At 37.9% G+C, this 23,323-nt stretch overlaps 1 protein-coding gene across 1 annotated transcript in view; it reads left to right on the top strand.

Annotated features, from left to right (window-relative positions):
• The first annotated feature begins 1,447 nt into the window (after positions 1 to 1,447).
• jam3 (junctional adhesion molecule 3) overlaps positions 1,448 to 23,323 on the top strand; it is a 38,554-nt gene continuing 16,678 nt past the window's right edge. The window contains exon 1 of the mRNA XM_004916011.4: positions 1,448 to 1,603. Coding sequence (XP_004916068.1) covers positions 1,561 to 1,603 — 43 coding nt within the window. The 5' untranslated portion in view covers positions 1,448 to 1,560. The remainder of the gene's footprint in view (positions 1,604 to 23,323) is intronic.

Genomic DNA, 23,323 nt, shown 5'->3' with positions numbered 1-23,323 from the left:
TTCCTCTGGATCAACTAGTAGTTAGGCAGGTTATATATAGGCATTATGGTTGAACTTGATGGACGTATGTCTTTTTTCAACCCAACTTACTATGTATGTTACTGTGTATGTTACTATGTAAAACACTGCTGCAGCCCTTAATTAAAAGGGTCCCTGCTGAGGCAGGGTGTGCACAGCATAGCTCCTGTTGCAATATGGCTTTTCACATCCAATTTGATTTAGAAAGAGGGATGTGATCATCATGTGCAAAAATACACAAACAATAGAATATTTTCTCTAATTCTACACATTAGGGCAGATTCATCAAAGAGTTTGAATCCCGAAATGGGTAAAATTCAGATTAGATACGATAATTTCTGATGATCTGAAATGTCACGGAAATGCTTACGAAAAAAATCGTAATAGTCACGATAGTATCGTATTGGCAATCCAAAAGTCACAACATTTTCGTATCTGATCGATCGTAAATGTCGGGAAATACGATTGTGTCGCACAAATTGTCACAAAGTACGAAAAAGTCGTGCAAATTAATGAAAAAGTTGCAAAAAATACGCACAGTACGAAAACTCGTACTTTGATAAATGTGCCCCATAATGAATAAGTACTGAAAAGGCAGTCAAGTCATGGAATACCTATCCAACACAATAGTGGTAATGAAAATGTGTTGGTGACTTTTAGAAAAGAAGGAAGGACATATTGTTATATTTATTATTTATTAAACACAGATTTGTAATTTAACCGGTTAGGGAGCTATCCCATAGGTTTTTTGGGGTCAAATGTTAATCTCCCCCACCCCATCATGCTGAATTAGCCATTCACCTACTATAGTTTTTATTCACTTTCCACACTATTTTAAACATTTTATAGGCTAGTCTTTTGTAATTTTTAAATCTTTTTTTTCTACTATTATCTGTGACAATGAAGGAGATAATTTTTTTAGATGTATTATCTCAGGGCAATAGAAGGGAATCAGAGCAGCCTATGACTAAAAGCGTGTAGAAATGTTTTTTAAAACTCGCCCCATTGCGTCTGCTTTTCTGAGATGTTGGGAAATCAGAACTGTCTAACAAACTAACATATGGTTAGTAACTTTACTTGTAATGCGTTTTCTATGACCACCTTCCAAAGGAGATTTTTGTTGGTTTGTAGGCTGTCACATCCCACTCCTCCCTACTTTTTAGGGCTAACGGGTTTCTATCTCTAAATTGCAGTAAGATTGCCCTGCAGTCCCGCTGAATAGCCATTATTATTTCTGCGCCATTTGGCTTCACAAAACCTGTTGCAAAGTGCAGCACGCATTCGTACCATTTGTCACAGAGAACGTGTACACGTACTCATGCTGGAAGGCATGCACTGCCTCATAACCCTACTGTGACTTTAGCAGCAGGAGGGGCGTCGTCCAGAAATCACATTTCTTTAGAATTGTCTAACCAAGGGACCAATCACATCAAGGGGCGTGGCTTTCATCCACAGTCGGCTTATGAACCTTATGGGAAGCCGCTAGCCAGAAGAAACGTTGCTGCCTCTTTTTCCCATCTGCTGGAAAGCTCATCGGGCAAGATGGCGGAACGGAGTGTACAACTAATGTTATTACTCATCCAGGGTGAGTAACGGGACTGAGGGCACCTACTCCCATTGAACTTGGTGCGAAATGTAGCTAAGCGTGTTTTATGTAGAGCGACATGACTGTGGGGAAATTGGAATGAGGTTGACAGGTTGCGGGGTGTAATCAGTGTCTTAGAGGTACATCCTATTAAAAACCGCTAACAATGGGGATGCTCGGAGCATGGGACAGACTATGCCACAAAGCTGATTTCCTTTGTGCAGATCCGTCGCTCCTATTATATGAATAGGGCAGACTGTGACCATTGTGCAACAGGGTAGCAGTACCAATTAGCCGGGCATCCCAAGTAACGGTACGGCGGGCTGTGCTTAAGCCAGATAGCTAGCTAGCTAGATAGATAACGGGACTGGTGCTGCTACCCACTCGTGGCATTATTAGTCACAGAGGGAACTGACAGCAAGCGGGGAGGCCACAAGTACTTGGAAGTCTTTGTGTCTTCAACCTGTGGCTTCAACTCCTAGTCACCTCAGAAATACTCACACTTTTTCTTGACTAATAAACTTATTTTTAGTTTGGTTTTTAGGTTTAAAATAAAAATGAGAAGGGCTGGACTGGCCCCATCCTGCCCCAGGGCGTGTTTGACCTTTTTTTTTACAAGATCATTTAGTTTATATCCAGGTCCAAAAGATGTAGTGTAATATGTTCTTGGCCCATTCCATTGGAAGGACTTTAATATAAGTTACTACTGTTGAGGCAGCATTTTTCTGTGGTACATAGTACTAGCTTTGAATAAATGAATTACAAATATGTGTGTGTGTATAGCTGTAGGCCTTTCTTTACTTTAAATAGACACACTTGGAGGAGGAAGTTTAAAAGTGTTGTAGCCCTGAGGGCCTGAGTTCGATTTGATAAGGGCACAGTCTGTAAGGCATTTAGTGTTGCTCTACTTCCATACAAAAACATACAAGCAGGTTACTTGGCTGCTATTGAAATGACTCTAGTCTGTAAAAGTGAGAGGGAACATAGTTCAAAAGCTGGGCCGATATAAATGAGGAACAACAACAGATATTGCTGATAATTATTTTAAAAAGGTTTTTTTGGATAAAGTATTGCAAGTGGAAATCTTGACTTCAGCCCTATATTTCAGAGTACGATAAGAATGAAACGCCCCAACATTAATCATATGATGTCTTAATACATTGGAAAAGGAAGTGTCATAACGATATATTTATATTGGCAGGGTAAGCACATCAGCCAAATAGAGAAAGCACGTCTTATGCTTGGAGTTTTTATTCTAGTACTTGAAGGCGTTACCCCCTTTAAAATACGTATTAAATACATCAATTTCATATGTTTAAAGTAGTCAAGCAAAATAAATATATCCTTTGGGCATAAGGCCCTAGACTTGTAGACTTGTTGGTTGTCTGTGGAAGTTTAGTCAAAATAATCTTGGAGGGACACCCACTTATTGCATGTTGTGGAAGTGGAAGCAGAGTCACATTCTCTGAAACTGTATCTGCCTTCAGTAGTCATTGGATAAGATTTCTTGGTGCAGTTGAATCTGATTTTTTTTTCTTTTTCTGTGTGAGCAGTTGTTCGCATAAAAAACTGTTACATCCTATGGGAATAGACATTCATACATTCTTAACTTCTGTTTCCTTGCAGTACTAAAATGAACATACACGAAAGAATAGTAGCTTTGAATGTGGGGAAACTTCAAATTAATTGCTTAAGCAGATATGCGCTGTATAAATCACCCCTAGCCACAATAAAGTAATTACAAGATGTATCTTAGGTTAATGCCTTCCCCCCCCTCTTTTTTTTCCTCCAGTGTATGGTCTAGTTCAGACCACAAATATTTTTGAACATTTATGTATCATGCACTTACTGGACATTATAAATAACTTCCTTTACTATAGGCAGGACAAAAGACTGACTTATGGTAACTCCAGCTGCTCACCAGTTGACATATTCCTATATGAGTTGTGATAGATTGTAATTTATATTCTTGTAGTGTCTATATATTTCTCCAGGTACTGTTTTTTTTTCTCCATATAAGAGCATGTGTATGTATTTTAATATTAAAAACAGTCATTTCATTATGCTAAAAAGTGGTATAATGAATGGATCTTTCTATTCTGTTCTTTTTTTAATAAGTAATGTTTGTAGAAGATGACATCTCCACTAAAATAAAGCTTGTGCAGCTTTTGCACAAATGTGCAATATCATCTCTTCTCAGTTACACACATTTCATTGGTTTCTCTGAGCCTTGTCAGAATTGTGGAAGCTGTGAAATTGGATAGCTTCTGTCTGATTTAGCAGCCATGGAAAAACACATTTTTGTGTTCAGTTGTTTTTGGGTCTTGTGCCATCTTGCTAAAGTGTTACACAATACTTGTATTATAAGCTCAAAATGTTGGAATCTTTGTGGATTACACTATAAAAGCAATTTGAAATAATAACAAGCAATTAAGAAATTATTTGTACAGTCAATAGCTGTTTAAAATGTAAAATGAAATGTATATTGTGGGTTTAAGGCAGAAGGTCTCTATAACTCTGAATAATTGCATTAATAACATAGTGATATCTTCTATTTTGTATTTGTATATTGTATTAAATTTTCTGATAATGCCACTATCACTGCAAACATACTATTACATGTGCTTGTTTTCCCAATCCATGCTATGGCAGTAGTCCAGTGCAGCTGGAGAAATGACTGCCATATCCCATCTTGTAATCAATGCCGCACTGCTTTTATCATTCTTTTCCATTCAGAATGATGAAACTTGTCTTTGTAATCAGACAAATACAATTTGTGTGTGAATAAAGTTTCTGAAGTTTCATTTTTACAGAAGCTGTGGGATATATTGGGAGTGATTTATTAAACTGTGTAAAGGCTCATTCTACTACGGCCCATCTATGGTTGTACTTATTTATGAGTTAATACTAGTTAAAGAGTTGACAGAGACATGAAAGTATTTACTGGTTTTATTAGCGTCTCTATTATATTATTATTAACATTTATTTATAAAGCGTCAACATATCCCACAGTGCTGTACAATAAGTGGGTTTCATACGTTGGACATACAAAGTAACATATAAAGCAATTAATAACCGATACAAGAGGTGAAGAGAGCCCTGCCCAAAAGAGCTTACAATATTATAAAAAGCATTATTAGATGTTAGCTACTTTAATAAAGCAATTGCTGCCTGCAGATATGCATTTTGAAACTCTGAAACAATTTTTTCACACTTCTTTACTTTGTCATAAAATTATATATTGCATAAATTCTGTGTGTATATGTTGAGCCACTGATGTCAACCAATAATAATGTACTATAGATATCAGTCAGCTTGTGAATCAGCGGTGTTTGAAAGTGTAATCTGCTGATTTACCATATCTGCCAGTGCATGATGCATTAGCAGGTCAAGAAATGAAAAGGAGCAGTAGGGGCTTTTCTTTTCCTGCTGTTCCGGTTGTTCAGGCTTCCTGCCCAAATGACCGAGTAACAGAAAGGCAGCCTAGCTGTGTATGGCCTCTTACACTGTATCTGTCAGGTCGGTTGGTTATCTACAGCTATCGGCCTGTATACAGGATGTACCTCTTCTGATCTGGATTTAATTAAGGGGTTTTTGCATATTTAGCCTGATACATTGTGTTATTCATATGCTTTCCTTATTTATTGTAGCTCAGTTGCTGCTAAATGAATTTTGTTCATTTATAAGCAAAGCTTTCCTATAACCCTACATAATTTTGGACTTTTATAGTATTTAATTGAAAACTGTTGCTTAAAGTAATACTGGCATGTGAAAATATCAGTTAATGGAGCTTCTCCAGCAGAATCCTGCATTGAAATCAATTTTTCCAAAGAGCAAACAGATTTTTGAATATGTAATTTTGAAGTTTCACATGGAGCTAGCCATGTTCTTAATTTCTGAGGGTACCACAGACATGTGTCTTGTGCTCTGATAAACTTTAGTCACTGTTTACTGCTGCGCTGAAGTGATATAACTCCGCTTCCCTTTACCCCCCCCAGCAGCTGATCAGCAAAAAAATAGGAAGGTAGCAAGATAACAGCTCCCTAACACCTGTATTGCTAAATGTGGTAGATATCAGAATAGCACTCAATAGTAACAAATCCAAGTCTGGCTTGGGACTCCACCAGGTACATGGAGCAGGAAAAACAATAGGTTATCTGAAAGCAGTTTTGATTTGTAGGAGTGACTCTTTCTGAAAGCTCAGAATCAGGCACAGTGCACTGAGATGGCTGCCTATATTCCAATATTACAACAAAAAAGTGCATTTGTTGGTTCAAGAATAACTTTTTAAATTATAGAGTGAAAGATTTGCTATGTAAACAGTGTAATTTAGAAATAAAAAGTACACCATAAAAATCATGACAGAATCCATTTAAGGTCAGACGGGACAGAGTTAAAAATTGATCTGTATGCTATAGCCAGGCAAAAGGGTGCCAGGAATGTGCTGGCAGTGTTAAAATGCAGCCATAGTCCTCGTTAGGACTGAACAATAGCCTTATGTCTTCCTGCTAGCATTGTAGTCTTTAATTGCGAAAATGTTTGTTCATTCATTTGTATGAGGGATGTTGTAGCAAGGCGGGGGGCGGGCAGGGGCAGGATGCATCTTCCACTGGGCTGATGATGGGAAAAACAGGGATTTTAAAAATAAACAGACATTCAAATAATAGAGGAAGTGAACTGATGAGGACACAATAGGATAGGTCAAAGGTGCTGAACTGCGTTCTCAAAATGGGGTAGTGCCAAATTTAATAGAAGATTTTTACAAAACCTAGAAAATTTACACTAAAAGAACACTGTCCAATTCTAAGTTTTTCTTTCCTAAAGAATTTTTTCATTTTTATGACTATATATAACACACAATGTTTAAGAAATAAACTAATCTACTAATGAGAATCCTAGTGCCAGATTTCAGTTTGGGGCGCCCAAAGGCTGCCCCATTCTCGCTCCCCCCCCCCTCACCGATCATGCACATGCTTTTCACTCACATATGGAGCACTGGGGACAAGACGCACTGAAGTTATTTTGGTGTCCCCTCCCCAGTGCTCCGTATGCAAGCATATTTTACTTGCGACTGGACGGCATGCCGCCCCTAAATTTATGCCGCTCTAGGCCACTGCCTTCGGGGCCTCGCCACAAATCTGGACCTGGACAGAGGCACCTTTAGCTTAAACACACTGCTTAAAATGAGGCTAAATGATGGTAGCTTTTAGCTACATCAAAGGACAAGTCAACCCAAAATATAATTTTTTGCCTAATAAAAGAAAACATAATCCTAAGCAACTTTGCAATATACATTCATTACAAATTTGCAATGGTTTTGTACTTATTTGTATATATAATTGCTATTAGAAGTGGTGTTTGCCAGTACTTTCTATTCTCTCCCCTCGTAGCTCTGGCATTTGAAACAATCCAGAAGATTGACAGACCTGACTTGCTGGAGGAGACTGACCTTCGCAACATTGTATAAAAATTAAAAACCAGTTCAGCAAATGCTGCTATCAATAGAAATCACATTTACAAATAACCTTTAAAGCCAAAACGTTTTCAGTAAATTCACATTGGAAAATTGCTTGGAATTATGTTTTCTTTTACTAATAGATCTATATGTAATAAAAGGCACTGTTTACCCAGGTGCAGTAACCCATAGCAACTAATCATCTGGTAGCATATACTGGCCACCAGTTTTAAAGCCAGGATCTTAGTGGTTGCTAAGGGTTACTGTACCTAGGCATATGTAGTGCCTTTTATTACATGTGAGGAAATAGTATCGTCCCTCTCTGACTTGAAAAAAGAAATTATTGATTAAGGCACTGCAAGTTGTCCCTCCATGTATGCCACAATCTGACTGATTGGATCCCAGGCAGTATTGCTAAATAGAGGTCAGGGTGTGCTCATGAATTACCTGATAGACTCCATCCCATGACATATTGGAAATTTGTCAGTTTTTCATCTTTTATTGTATTGTTTGCTTTATGTTTCTCATCCCAAAGCCTTTCTATCAGTAGACCCACTGGTGTTTTTTTGTGTAGTTACCATATGTTGAATTTTAATTTAAAATTTACCTTATGTTGCATTATCATTTTAAATGTTAGGTGATTTTCTTTTCTAAGGTTGCAAATATCCTAGTCTTTCATTGCTCCTTAACGCAGATTGTATATTAAAGTCTATAAATGTTTTTTTTATAGATTGTAATTGTGAGGAAGGTTGGTGTATTCATAATTACCAGAGTATCCAGTTTAGTTAATACGTTATAGAGTGTATAAAATTAAAACTAATGGATATGTATTAATCTTTATTCAAGGGTTTTGATTATTAATTTTTTAGCTAGGCTCCTCAACAAGAACAATTATGTAACAGATGCCTTTTTCATGGCCAAGCCTTGGGTGGCTCAGCTGGCACACACCTGTTGCCCAACAGATTGTGTATGTTCTGTAGGGCAGCTGACCGTTTCCTCACACCAGCTGCCCATGGGTGGCTCTTGCCTCTTGTGTTTAGAAAATCCTTTTGCTATCCAAGATCAGAGTAGACTTTGGAATATGTCAGTGATTCAAAGTTGACTGGTTCTTTGAGCTCCAGGGAACTTGCTTGCCTTCATGAGTGTAGAAGCAGCTGTGAATGAAAGTACATTTACTTTCCTGGAAGTCAGCTATAGGAGGACTTTGGGTTAAGGCTACAAAAGTTGTAGTTGCCTGCAGAAACATTTACTGGGTATTGCCATGAAGTAAAAAATGTGTGTGGGGATGAAAGAGAATATATATACTGATTGATATACCAACACTGTGCACCTGGGCAGTAATCCATAGAAACTGATCACTGATTAACTTTAGTCAGCCTGCTACAGGTAGGACAATGAAAGCATACATTTGATTAATTCCTGCTGGGGGCAGATTTGCCACATTTGGAAAATAAGATTGGACCGATTGAACGAACGCTTGGAGCATTCATGGATAAGTAAATGTGTCCCATAGTCTTAATAACTGAGCATGTTCACATGGTCTGGGTGTCTGTGCAGGAGTGAGGCATTATGGGAACTTTCTTTACACAGCTCAGCGTTTTTTCCTTCCTGTTTGGCTTCTGATCTTCTGAACAGGTGAAATATGGGGAGACTTAAGGGCACTCTTTACTAGCTTTTTCTTTTCCTTTAAAGAACTAACCGCCCCGCCCCCACATTTCAAAGTAATAAGCTATGCGAGAAGGGAGAGGTGAGGTGGGTTTAGTTCTTCTTTAAAGGGGACGTTTGCCTTTTGCAACACAGAGCTTGCTGGTGCATGCACAGTTGAAGGTAATCCTGGAGTTGCTATAGCTGTAGTTCACTATAACAAACGATAGGAGCAGAGAGTACTAAGCTGTCATGGCAGCGCATCATCATATAATAACATCTCCTTCCCTCGCTATATGATGCAGTGAATGCTAAGAATGCTTGGCAATCAGACTTTTTCTTAGTGGTCGACTGACAGTCTGGTGCTTGATTTTATTTGAGAATGCACTAGAAGTCCAAATGGCCAACTCTGCAACATAAAATTTTTTGTCTCCCTGATTTTAGCTAATTTTCTTTGAGAATGCCTTCACATTGTTAGCTTTATTTAAAAAAATGGTACTAATCCAAGCACCTTAGTCTCCGTACTGTTAGAGGAGGTCTTGTGGTACATAATACAAATACTGTGTGCTTATTTTGCAGCAGCCAGAGAATTTTTATGCACTATTTTCATTTGGGTGCCTCTGTACGCCATATAGTTTGATAAATCTATACATACCAGGCATCAAACTATTTAGTAGGCCTGTGGCGTTCATATTTAGGATGTTTTATGTTGGAACATTACGAAATGGTGGGACATATAATTGGGTAAATTGCAAGTTTTGAGAAAATTTTCAGAAATTACTTAATCGTGTTTTCTGAGGCCAACTTTATTTGCCACACATAAATTAGGCAGTGTACTTTTTGGTAGTAGAAATATATGCCATTAAATATGTATGAACTTGCTTTCTTTTGGGGTCTCTAGTTCGAAAATCCTATGCACAATGGGCATCAACACTGTTCAGTGGACCCTTGGATTTCATATTTAGGATGTTTTTTCTTGGTACCTAATGATATGTGGGAGGTAAGATGATTGGCAAGTGGAAGCTTTGAAGTGATTTTTTTAGAATTTCCATACATTTTTATAGAAACTACTGTATTCAGAAAAGCATTGCTGATTGGTAAATAGGGGTATAAAGACATGGCTACCCATTTCGGATTCGGCAGAATGTGTACTTTTCAAAAATATATGGTTTCCTGTGGTAAACCTAATGTTCCAGTATTTTTGACTTTGGAATCTAAAGTATGCCATATTGTGCTGTAATGCTTTGAAAACTTGGTAATTTACTGCTGGTAGTTTTTGATCTATAGAAGTCAGAAATATCCATAAAACTATATATATATATATCTGGTATTGGCATGTTCAAGAGGCATGAGGTTTTCTGAGTCAGTTGAATTTTTAGTATAAATCCCTTTATCATGAAAAATTGCATTTTCTTTTTTTTTAATTTAGAGCTCTAAATCGTGTTCCAGAAGTGGAAATACACAAAAAAAACTCAAGCAGATTTAGAAAGCTCAGGTTCTCCTTAAAAAAAATTATATATAGTTTTTCTACGTAAACTAACCCCCTTCCCAGGAAATGCCCCTAAAATGAGAGAGCGCAAAATGTTCAAAAACCGTGTGGCATATCAAGTAACTGAAATGTGAAATTCTGCCGGCACTTATTAAACCTTTATGAAGTTGAACCATTATTGTTTAATAAAATGTACAAGTATAACATCTGTTATCCCGAAACCCATTATCTAGAAAGTTCCATTTTAATTATAAAAATATTTTTTCAAGATTTCTTCTCTGTAATAATAGAGCACAACCTTGTACTTTATCCCACCTAGGATATAATGTACCTTATTGAATGCAAAATAATCCTATTGGGTTAATTAGGGTTTTAATCATTCTTTAAGTAGACTTAAAGATCCAAATTATAGAAAGACCCCTTATCCAGAAAACCCCCTGAGGTCCTGAGCATTCCTGTAAATGCCGTTTTAAATTTGATGCTGGCAACACGTTTCAAAAAAATTAAGTCAGGGTTGTGTTTCCCACGGTGTTGCTTCACCTCTTCTTTTAACAACACTCTGTAACCAGTTGGGAACTGAGGAGACTGATAGCTGTAGTTTTGAAAGTGAAATATTATCCCATTCTTGCCTAATTTAGGATCTCAGCTGCTCAACAGTTCAGGGTCTCCTTTGTCGTATTTCCTGTTTCATAAGGTGCCAAATGTTTTGAATGGGTGACAGGTCTAGAGACAGGCCAGTTTAGCACCTGTGCTCTTTTACCACGGAACCATGCTGTGTTAATAAGCAAGGACTTCCCTGAAAAACATTGCCTGGATGGCAACACATGTCACTCCAAAACCTGTATATGTTGTATATATCATTCAGCATTCAGATAGTTCTTCTAGAACTGCCCGGAGGCCGTGACATCCATGATTTCCAAAAAGAATTTAAAATCTTGACTTGTCAGACCACAGGACAGTTTTCCATCTTAAATGATGGCTGCAGTGAGAAGGCTGTAGTGTTTCTGCATCATGTTTACATATGATGTCTTCTTTGCGTGGTAGGGTTTTAACTTTTTGTAGAAGCAGCAACAAACTGTGTTAATAGACATTGCTTTTGGGAAGTATTCCTGAGCCCATGCAGTGATTTCCACTACAGAATTGTCTGTTTTTAGTGCAGTGTTTTCTCAGGGCCCAAAGGTCACGGCTATCCAATATTGGCATTTTGCATTGTTCCTTGTGTATAGAGATTTGCCTGGATTCTTTAAATCTTTTAATGACATTATGTACTGTAGATGAAATCCCCAAATTGTTGTCAGTTTTACATTGTGGGAAGTTATTCTTAAATTATTGCAATATTTGACCCCTGTGCAGTGTTTCAAAGAATGGTCTGCCCCTCCCCATTTTACTTCCGAGAGATTCAGCCTCTCTGGGATGCACTTTTTATCATTATAAAATATTTCCAGTCTTTAGTTGCCCGTCATACCTTTTTTGTAACTTAATCCTGGCATGAAATTCAAAATGAGCATACATTTTTCTGAAAACAAGAGTTTTAGTTTCAACATTTTAGATGTTGTTTTTCTAATGTTTGCAATTCAATATAGCATTCAGATGATCTGCAAATCATCCCATTCTCTCCTTATTCACATTTTACACAGTCACAACTTTTTTGAAAATGATTAAACTTCTATTTTATTTATATGTAGTGTAAAGGAACTTTTATAGTTGTGACTAGTGATCAGCAAAATTTTTTGCCAGGCATGGATTTGCGTAGAATGTCCATGTTTCCCTATTGGTGTATTGCATTATTTCAAAAGTTTTTGCCACGAGCGACAATTTGTTTTGCCGTGCGTCATTTTCCACGTTACGTGAACTTGTCAGTTAAGTGAAACAGGAAAGATTCGCTCATCACTAGTTGTCACCAACTGCTGGCAATAAGAATACAAACACTGTAAGTAAAAACTGACAGGTACGGTATTTTGATGTCTTTCATTTGCTATACTTTGAGCTTAAGGTGACCATGCAAACTGAGTCCAGCATCTAATGTGAGGTTTTGTGTGGTTATCTGGATAGGTGTGTCTAAGGCGGCCATACACCTGAAGGCCCTGTGTGTGCTATCTTACCGATTGGTCTGTGCACACTAATGGACAGATAGCATTGAGAGGCTATACACAGCATGGCTGCCATTTTATGGTTCCAATCCTTTGGTCAGACAGCCCGAATAACTGGAACTGCAATAGGAATGAGCTGTGTCTCCTCATCACTTTCTCAGTGACTAAGTCATTACTCTCAGTGAGTAAGTTGTTTTTGTTCAGTAGTGGGTCTCTGTGCTGAAGAATCATATATTTTTTTCAAATGCATAAAAATTAGACGTCATCCAAACAGGAAAGGAAGCTAGATCTCTCCTAGCAGGAAATTAACTAGTGTAAACATGAATCGGGATCTGCAATTGCTTTTGTAGTTTGAGTTGAGGATAATATGCCCCAAATTACATAGAATATAATGTCACATGGGGCATTTTCTGATATCTAAAATGTTTATATTTTACAAAAACATGCAAACATGCATTTCAACAATGCTTGTACAAATATATTATAAACCTACATGTACTTACATCACTTAGCCATTTGCGCCACCAATTTTTGTTTTTCTAATTTCATATACTTGATGGTGCTGGTACTTGCTTTCAAGTAATTGCTGCTTGATTTCTTTTTTCTGTGACTCCTGATAACCTACCATTTCTTTCCAGATCACACAGTCTTCTCCACTTCTTTTTCTCCTCCATCTTACATAACCGATTAATAATGTAATGGTGGCCATATAATAACATATTATGAACAAATAAGTTATTGCTTCAGAAACAGTTTTGGATCTTATTCAGTGCTATAATGTAATGTTAAAATTCATTTCAGGATTTCTTTGTTGCTTGGATGACACATAAGCAAAGCTTCCTTTGGGACCTGTTTGTTCTGCTCATTGACGCTTTGGCAATGCATATAGCTATAGCTGACTCACTGGATAAAACCTAGAATCGTCCATCTTTAGGCCAAGAGCTAGACCATTGAGTACCCAACACTCTGTATTTTTCATATGCAATTTATCACTGTATCCAGTTGTCAAGAACACGCCACTCTCAGACGCGCCTGACACCGGGATGGGGAACCAAGGGGTTACACTCAGTCACCTTTCACACAGGTTAGACTAACATCAAGCACCCCCAAACACACCACCAAACCTACCATCCTGCTAGCAATCCACTGGTTAATTAGCCTTTCCACAGAACTCACCCCCCCCCCCCCACTCAATACACACACAGTCAAGGAGTTAATACATTTAGGCCTGAGCAGTTATACAAGGTACGTGGGGATTTTTATAGAGCCAAAGGGCAGAACTTATTAAATGTTATATTTAATATTACAAGGGTAAACAATGCATTTTAAAAGGTTTTACAAAAAGAGACATATACATACCAAACAGTAAATAAAATAAAAGGGAATAAAAACACAGAGAAACCCTAAGTACGTTACCGAGTTATCTTTTGTGTCCTCCTGAGGCAAGAGTTTGGAAACCCTGAGCCCATCCCCCAACATAAGTTGAGACCTCCAGAATGAGATAAAGAATACCTGGAGATATGGATCCCTTTCTATGATCCATATTTTCTGTATGCTGTTCCCCCCCTACAGTTCTAGGTCCACAACTGACCCTCTTTGATCAGCAGATCAAAGAAAGCAATAGCTCCAGGTTTCCCACCCTCCAAATTGGTGGCTTTGCATTGTCTGCTCCCTCTGCTGAATTGGTCACCTTCCTGCAGTCCCTGGTTGCATATTTAATTAAGGGTCTCTGCAGGAGCCTGAGACCAGATGTGGATAGTGCGTATTGGGTTAATTAAGGGCGTCTGGTGGACACAAAGCAAAATGTTGCCAGGTTTAACAATTTGCCATGCCAGGTTTACCTCTTAACAATACCAGGGTAATGTTGCCTGGCATGACACCAGTAATTAGGGTGGGTAATTTCCATGATAAAGGAAACATGTTTTAAAAAAATGTTGCTAGTTATTTGAAGAGGCCTACTCTGGAAAGAGATTGATCTTATTGTAGCGGTTTTTCTGTTAGGGCTGTGGCAGGTGGGATGCTTTATCACCTGTGGTTAATCTCTTTCCGAGAATTATGTAAAACTTTGTGGTACATATGTAGTGCATATGTGATTTACATTAATCCTGTTAGGAATGTAATTTAATAATTAAAATATAGGGATGGGCCTACTGTAAAGCAGAATGTTTGGCGAGGTCAGTTGTGGATATGATTGGGGATAATTTGACATAATTTAGGTGGATCTGTGGCCTAAATAATCATCATAGACAGTTAAGAGTTATTGGGCAGATTTTCTGTTATGTTCATAAAATGTATTCAGACAAATTTACTATTGGAGAGTATGTAAGACTGTGATTTACAAGAGTTGATTGCAAATTCCAGCTAAAGATCAAACAGTAAAGCAAAAAAAAAAAAATCATTTGCAAGAAAAACATTTATCCAAAAATAGAACAGATCAGATTTTCTGAGAAAGTGCTACAGGTTGTTGCTAAGGAAACTATATGTTGACCGTATAAGAGAGTGATTAGAAGCATAAAACCAATAACAAGATCTGCGATTCTAAGCCACTATTTCTGAAGAAGCTCTATGGACTTCTGTATAATAGGCTTAATATTTCAATACCAATACTGTTGCTAAACACTTTGAGGCTTAAGAATTTGAACTGGTCAGTTCCACTAAGTGGTTATTTAAAGGGGTTTGTGATGTAAAGCTGCACAACCCCAAAACATTGTACACCCATTTTGAAACCGTAACCCCAGGGGTATTCTTGTTGTTAATAAGGCACTTTGTGGGTAATTTATAAACACTGGGCAAATTTGCACCTGGGCAGTAACTCATGGCAACCAACCAGATGATTTCTTTAAGTGTTTGACCTGCAGCTGGCTGTAAAAATCAAACCACTGATTGGCTGCTATGGACTACTGCCCGGGTGGAAATTTTCCCATTGTTTATGAATAAGCCCCAGTATTTTTAAGCAGCTAAATGATCCTCTCTGCTTGAGAGAGGATCCCTCCCCAAACCCAACTCCCAGCACCGTTTTGTGTGTACCTGCAATAAAAATACACAGTGGTGTTGACAGGCACCATCTTTAATGCAGCTGCATGCTTAATTTCCACTAGATGGAACATTGTTGGTGGAATTTGTCCTTTAAGCCTCACGAGCACTAGTAAGGGTAGGCACTGGTGTTGGAGATCAGGTCTGGTTTGCAGTCTGAGTTTGAATTCATCCCCCAGGTTTTCAGTTGGGCTGAGGGTCAGGACTTTGTGCAGGTCAGACAGGTTCCACTTCTATCTCGGAAAATGATTTCTATTATTATTATTCTCAAAGTGGAAAGAGCCTTACCCAAAGAAACACAGAATTGTCAAAAATATCATGTGCTTTAAATTTTAGGTTTTTATTTAGTGGAATCACTGAAGATGACCTCATGCCACTATGTTTATTTCTAATTTAAAAAGATACTGACACAAATCAAATTCAGATTGAGCCTGTTAAGAACATAATTGACTGGATCATGACTCGGGAAAAAATGACTAGTATCCTCTTAGACACCCATGTAATGTTTCTCCAAGTCTGGCAACCATGGCTCACATATATATATGGTACAGACCACCCTTGTCATAATCACTTTCAAGGTAGTAAAGTTCAAGCTGGCTATCAACAACAGCGGTTTAGTCCAAATGAGGTTGGCAGGGTGTTCTCAAGTCTTGTCCTTTTAGTTCCAAAATATTACACTTTTTCTGTACTTTTTTCTACCTCTTCCAGATTGTACAATTCTTTTAGTTACATTAGCCCTGAATTGTCAGTACTCTAACATGTACTTTCGTAATCTTAAATTACTTACCTGCTTGATTAATGTGATATATATCTTGCACTGTAATAATAGGTGTTAAACCCTGTATATACAGTGGCTTGCAAAAGTATTCGGCCCCCTTGAACTTTTCCACATTTTGTCACATTACAGCCACAAACATGAATCAATTTTATTGGAATTCCACGTGAAAGACCAATACAAAGTGGTGTACACATGAGAAGTGGAACGGAAATCATACATGATTCCAAACATTTTTTACAAATAAATAACTGCAAAGTGGGGTGTGCGTAATTATTCAGCCCCCTGAGTCAATACTTTGTAGAACCACCTTTTGCTGCAATTACAGCTGCCAGGCTATTAGGGTATGTCTCTACCAGCTTTGCACATCTAGAGACTGAAATCCTTGCCCATTCTTCTTTGCAAAACAGCTCCAGCTCAGTCAGATTAGATGGACAGCGTTTGGATTTAGATCTGGACTTTGACTGGGCCATTCTAACACATGGATATGTTTTGTTTTAAACCATTCCATTGTTGCCCTGGCTTTATGTTTAGGGTCGTTGTCCTGCTGGAAGGTAAACCTCCGCCCCAGTCTCAAGTCTTTTGCAGACTCCAAGAGGTTTTCTTCCAAGATTGCCCTGTATTTGGCTCCATCCATCTTCCCATCAACTCTGACCAGCTTCCCTGTCCCTGCTGAAGAGAAGCACCCCCAGAGCATGATGCTGCCACCACCATATTTGACAGCGGGGATGGTGTGTTCAGAGTGATGTGCAGTGTTAGTTTTCCGCCACACATAGCATTTTGCATTTTAGCCAAAAAGTTCCATTTTGGTCTCATTTGACCAGAGCACCTTCTTCCACATGTTTGCTATGTCACCCACTTGGTTTGTGGCAAACTGCAAACGGGACTTCTTATGGTTTTCTGTTAACAATGGCTTTCTTCTTGCCACTCTTCCATAAAGGCCAACTTTGTGCAGTGCACGACTAATAGTTGTCCTATGGACAGATTCCCCCACCTGAGCTGTAGATCTCTGCAGCTCGTCCAGAGTCACCATGGGCCTCTTGGCTGCATTTCTGATCAGCGCACTCCTTGTTCGGCCTGTGAGTTTAGGTGGACGGCCTTGTCTTGGTAGGGTTACAGTTGTGCCATACTCCTTCCATTTCTGAATGATCGGTGGAACAGTGCTCCGTGGGATGTTCAAGGCTTTGGAAATCTTTTTGTAGCCTAAGCCTGCTTTAAATTTCTCAATAACTTTATCCCTGACCTGTCTGGTGTGTTCTTTGGACCTCATGGTGTTGTTGCTCCCAATATTCTCTTAGACAACCTCTGAGGCCGTCACAGAGCAGCTGTTTTTGTACTGACATTAGATTACACACAGGTGCACTCTATTTAGTCATTAGCACTCATCAGGCAATGTCTATGGGCAACTAACTGCACTCAGACCAAAGGGGGCTGAATAATTACGCACACCCCACTTTGCAGTTATTTATTTGTAAAAAATGTTTGGAATCATGTATGATTTTCGTTCCACTTCTCACGTGTACACCACTTTGTATTGGTCTTTCACGTGGAATTCCAATAAAACTGATTCATGTTTGTGGCTGGAATGTGACAAAATGTGGAAAAGTTCAAGGGGCCGAATACTTTTGCAAGCCACTGTATCAACAAAACAGTCTGGACGCTTTATTTATATTTTTTATATTTGCAAATAAAATTTTTTTAAATGAAAAGATACTGACATATTCTTATGAAAAGTCATAGGAACATGCTAGTATTACTAAAAAAAGATTAGGCATGATTTTATTGATTTATTTTTTTAAAGTTCCCCCAAATTGTCCCCAGCCTACAGTTAGAACCACTTACTTCAACTGCTTGATTTTCCCCAGTTAGAGCTGGCCACGTCACACTTGCTGGCCTGGAAGCAGTGGGATCCTTCAATAGGTTAGAGTTCTATTTTTGTATGTACTCCAGCCTGTGGCACAATAGCCCTACCCTCAGTCCAGTGTGACCAACGGAAGGGCATCTGGTGCTTCTCATTTCCCAAATAGCGCTGCCCTGGGGTGGTTATAAATGTAGTAAATATCATTTTCTTTAAAGGAGACATTTCATATCACCTTCATATTCAGTTATATGATTCATCTTTCTTCAATCAATGTAATCTTGCAGAAAAAAAACGATTTGAATGCATTTTACCTGCTAAAATCAGAGCTGCAGAGAGATCTTCACTCCTCTGAAGCTAAACTGAAATGAGAGATGGGAGTGTCTCTTCATTCTCCCACAGGAAATGGTCACAGCACTGACTGACAGGCTGAACTCTGCTGTAGCAGGGAAACCCCTCCCACCCCCCTGCCTGTGTATCTGTTACCAGTCTGCACATAGCTGTCCTGTGCTGCTGCCTGATCTTTACAAGTTGCAGGGAGTTGTTGCAGGAGAAAATACAAAAAAAAAAGCCAGTTTAGGTATCAAAGTACAAGTTGCAGGGAGTTGTTGCAGGAGAAAATGCAAAAAAAAAGCCAGCTTAGGTATCAAAGTACAAGTTGCAGGGAGTTGTTGCAGGAGAAAATACCAAAAAAACCCAGCTTAGGTATCAAAGTACAAGTTGCAGGGAGTTGTTACAGGAGAAAATGCAAAAAAAAAAAGCCAGTTTAGGTATCAAAGTACAAGTTGCAGGGAGTTGCATGTAAAAAAAAAAAACACATTTCTTATCATTAGGTACAGTCTATAGAATAAACAGATTTGACTCCTTTAGTATGAAAAACGTTTTTTTTATTTGGCAAAATATTATTTTTCAATAAAGAGAGTGAAGATGCTTACTTAGCAGGATGAGTCACAGTCACAGCTAACTGAACGGCTCTAGTCAGGAGGGCTGGGCGGGCCGGGAGCAGCACAAGAGAGCAGGACCCCAGCGTGACTGACGTGGGCGGGGAAATTACGTCCCCGCCCACGTCTCACGCCCACTCCTCTCTCAGTGGCTGCAGCGTTTCAATGGGAAAGAAGCTAGGGCCGGCGGCCCTAGCTGAAGACAGAGACTTTCTTCTGGCCGGAAGCCCTGTGGGAGGGGCTTCAGCGTTTCAGCAAGGATTTAACAGCCTTCTTGAAGAGTAGGTAGAAAATAAACTTTATTGTATTCAATTTTACTGTGTTAGCTGCTTTTTAAGATAAAGTGAAAAATTATTGTATATGTCTCCTTTAAAGGAGAATGCAAGTCAAGATTTAAAAATCCAACTATAGGAGACAAATCACTAAAGTTAAATAAATAATTGGTCAAGTCCACAAAGTCCACAAGTCAATCCATAACAATTTTTATGGAATAATAAGGCAGAAATGTTAAAATAAAGTAAGAAAGTTCATGTGTAGACAATTTTTTAACATTTTTTGTATATACGTGTGTGAATGTAAATTTAATAATCCATTTGGTAAGTGGAATAGGGGCATTCTTCATCAGAATAGTTTAAGTGTTTACTCAGTTGTATTATCCCAAATGCTTGTAACCTGTGGATTTCTAGCTAAGGATTGTTTCATAAGTTGGGCCACTGTACCTTTAGCCTACCAAAAATCATGTAAACATTAAATAAACCCAATAGACTTGGATGGATTCATGCATCTTAGTTAGGATCAACTTAGGATTTCCTTATTACAGAGAGAATTTTAAATTTAATTTAAAAAAAAGAATTATTTGCTTAAAGTACACTCTATGGGGGCCTTTTACTAATGGTCGGTATTTTTTAGCACTAAAAGTCGCCAAAAAAAAAAGTTGTAACTTTTCAGAGATTTACTATGTGACAATACTGCGACAATTGTAAATTCGACAATTCGCAATGGCACATGTCCCTGCCTCCAATAAGAATTAATTATATCTTAGTTGGGATCAAGTATGAGGTACTGTTTTATTATTAGAGAGGAAATCATTTTTAAAATTGGAATTATTTACTTATAATGGAGTCTATGGGAGATGGGCTTTCCGTAATTCAGAACTTTCTGGATAATGGGGTTCTGGATAAGGGGTCCGATAACCATAATTGCAAAATGAATCACAAGCATTTGTTCCTTTCAAATATAGTAGTTTGTAGTCAATATAGCAAGTGTGTATTAATGATTATTTTTGCATAGCTAATGTATTTCCTCTTGTCTGTATAGGAAGCAGTTAGAATTGTACTTTGTAAACTCAGGAAATTCTAACAATTTCTATTTACCATACAGCAATTGTGAATTTAGTTAAAAATAGGCGACATACGCTAAGGGGGAAATTGACTAATCCACGAACGATCCAATCGTTCGGCATATTTTCTGCAACTTTTTTTGTACCTGTGCAATTTTTTTCGTATTTTCTGCGATTTTTTCGTGCTTTGCGACAAAATTTGTGCGACAAAATCGTATTGATGAGCCGAGTACGAAAGTGTCTGATTCATTCAAGCTTCAGTATCGTGACTTTCCTTGGGCCAGGTTGGAGCTGCACAGTGCCATTGATTCCTATGGGAGGCTTCCAAAATCATGCACAGAAGGATCAAAGTCGGAAAGGTTTTCCTGCATTTTACAATCGTTCGGATACGAAAATTTTGTGACTTTCGGATCGCCAATACGATATTATCGTGACTAATACGATTTTTTTATACGCATATTTGTGATATTTGCGATCTTAAGAAGTTATCATATCCAATCCGAATTTATCCCATTCGAGATTCGAACTCGCGTTTTAATGAATGTGCCCCTTAACATCTAAAACAGTTGTGAAGTATTTTTGGGTTAATACATTATCAAGGAGGTTATATATATATATTCTGTTTAATGTATAAACCCATTTATTGTACAGTACCTTGAGATATGTTGGCACTTATTAAATACATGTTGATAATTATAATAATAATAAATGTGTGTGGATGTAAAGTATACAATACTGTAAGAAATCACTCATGCTATAGGCTTCTAACAGACTCTTCCAGGCATTCACAGCTAGTCAAGTCCTGAACAAGCCCACTTTAAGCATTACTCCTGTTCCTAATGGGTACAGGTATAGTTAGGCAGCAGAGATTGTAAATTCAGGTCACTTTTATGATGGCTTTGTCTTGTAGTTAAAAGTGTTGCCAGTTAGATTTTTCAGTGTTTTGGGCATCACTAGAGTGAAGGAAGGTGGTGGTGGTTCAGGGGAGCAGCATAAATTAAATGCCTATAAAAAAAATGTTTTACAAACAAAAGTTTTGTTAAACTGACACTAGTGCATTTGAAGGGGATGTAGAATTTAAAATGTGCTCTCCACTGACATAAGATTTATTATGCAGTGTTAAAAACAGCAACAAAATTTGGCACACACTGTCAGGCTTTGCCGCATAAAAAACGGTGTAAAATCCTGTGTTTGGATGGTGAATTTCTCCATTTATTTACAGTTTTTTCGGTAAATTTCATTTTACACAGCTTATACCTAAGTCTCTGAAAAGAGCTACACAAGGTGTCTGAACTATATAAATAAACGATAATAATGACCTGCAACATAGTTCTGGAATTCTTTATTTCCACATTGTCAGTAGGCTTTCAGTGTTTAGAAAATTTGACTAATATTTCCTGTTTCATTGTTATGACTTATGTTCCTTTTGGTTGATTATGCACTCCATATCCTATTTAACTTTCAGTGTTTAGTGGGGTGTATAATTTTCACTTGCCACTCTGCCTACAGGATTTAATAGAATAGACTTCTTATTGCCATCAGTGATCTTTTGCCAGGGGACACAAGCAGACAAGAAAGAAAGAGAATGCAGTGCATGCAAACCAAACAACCACTGTAGCCATGCTATAGGATTATGTTTGGTTTGCTTAGTATTTTTTCCTTAATTATTTTATTTTTTTTAAATATATTTTTAATGATTTATGTATTTTTTGCTGCAGAAAACACTCATGCTTTTACCATAGACTTATTTAGTTTTAAAACAAAGTGTAAAAAAGGAGCACAAACATTATATACATTTCCAGAAATAAAGTAAAATGTTTTTTTTTTTACACAAAGACATAAAAATGCTATCACCACATATGGTGGTTATTCCAGAGTTTCCACATAGGGTTTGCTCCATTACATGCGGCGCCGAGTGAATTTCACATTAATGATGCCATGAGCATTGACGCTCCATAAATAAGCATCAGTATACAAATATTAGTCTCCATATACCCACCAGCCAAAGGCTGCCACAGAATACTGGGATTTGTGTTCAGTAGCAGATAGAAGAATACAAAATAGGCATCTCTGGTTCTGGTCTTCCAGACTGTCAGGACAACTGCAGCACTATCAAATTTATCAAGCACTTTGCAAAGAAAGTGCAACCAATGTTTAATGGTGCTGTCTCCAGCCACATGAGAATTATGTACCATGAAATAATTTTTTTTAGCTAAAAGTGTATTGCACAATTTACAATAAAATCTGCTGTTAACAGAATTTAGCTCACTAAATTCCACTAGATGCATGCTGCCTTGAAGTCTGTTGCAACCCCCCCCCATTAATAATAGCAGCCAAACAATGATCAATCTTTCGATATACAAACATTGCAGTTCTTCAATGCTATGGGTATTGCATTATATATATAGTTTACTGAACAATTATTGATGTCCTATTTATGACTGTAGAATGCAACGTTTTCCCCCCAGAATTCAGTCGCACGTGAAGCTGCATTTACCACAGTCACAAATGATGTACATAAAAGGGTTTAGAGAAGGGGACTACCCATGTTGTGCACCCTAAAGGTGTTTTTTGAGCATGCAGTTGCCCTTGCAGAAGGCAGCTTTGCTCAAATGACAAAATACCTGGTCTGACAAGGTTTTTTTAACTAAAATAGATTTAGGTGGACAGACAGTTACGTGATGGCTACATCATAAGTTTGTAATTTAAAAAATTCAGGTAGACCAATTCATGGCAAGTATTAGAATTATGAGAAAGTTTACAGTGAATGATTTCGTTTTTTTCCCCCCTTTGCTCACTATTTCCTGTCTCTGTTATGTTATGGAGTGTTCTGCATACCTCAGCATGCCCCTCTCTGCCGGTGAGCCTATTCATCAGGAATAGGAAATTATATAGGATTTACAAGATTGCTGGTCTGTTACTTTTATCCGGTCCCTGCATTTTTTTGCTTTGCATTTTTTAGCTATAGTTTACATAGAGCTCTGAAACAGAGGAAATACAGTATATGGGACAGTGACATTAGCCTTTAGGATGACCATTTTTGCATTGTGTAATATATTATTTATAATACAGTGGGGAAAATAAGCGTTGAACATT

Source organism: Xenopus tropicalis, chromosome 7 (genome assembly GCF_000004195.4).
Source record: "Xenopus tropicalis strain Nigerian chromosome 7, UCB_Xtro_10.0, whole genome shotgun sequence".
In the NCBI taxonomy this organism is placed as follows: Eukaryota; Metazoa; Chordata; class Amphibia; order Anura; family Pipidae; genus Xenopus; species Xenopus tropicalis.
The sequence above is the reverse complement of the archived record's forward strand: the minus strand, read 5'-3'. Positions and strand labels throughout refer to the sequence as shown.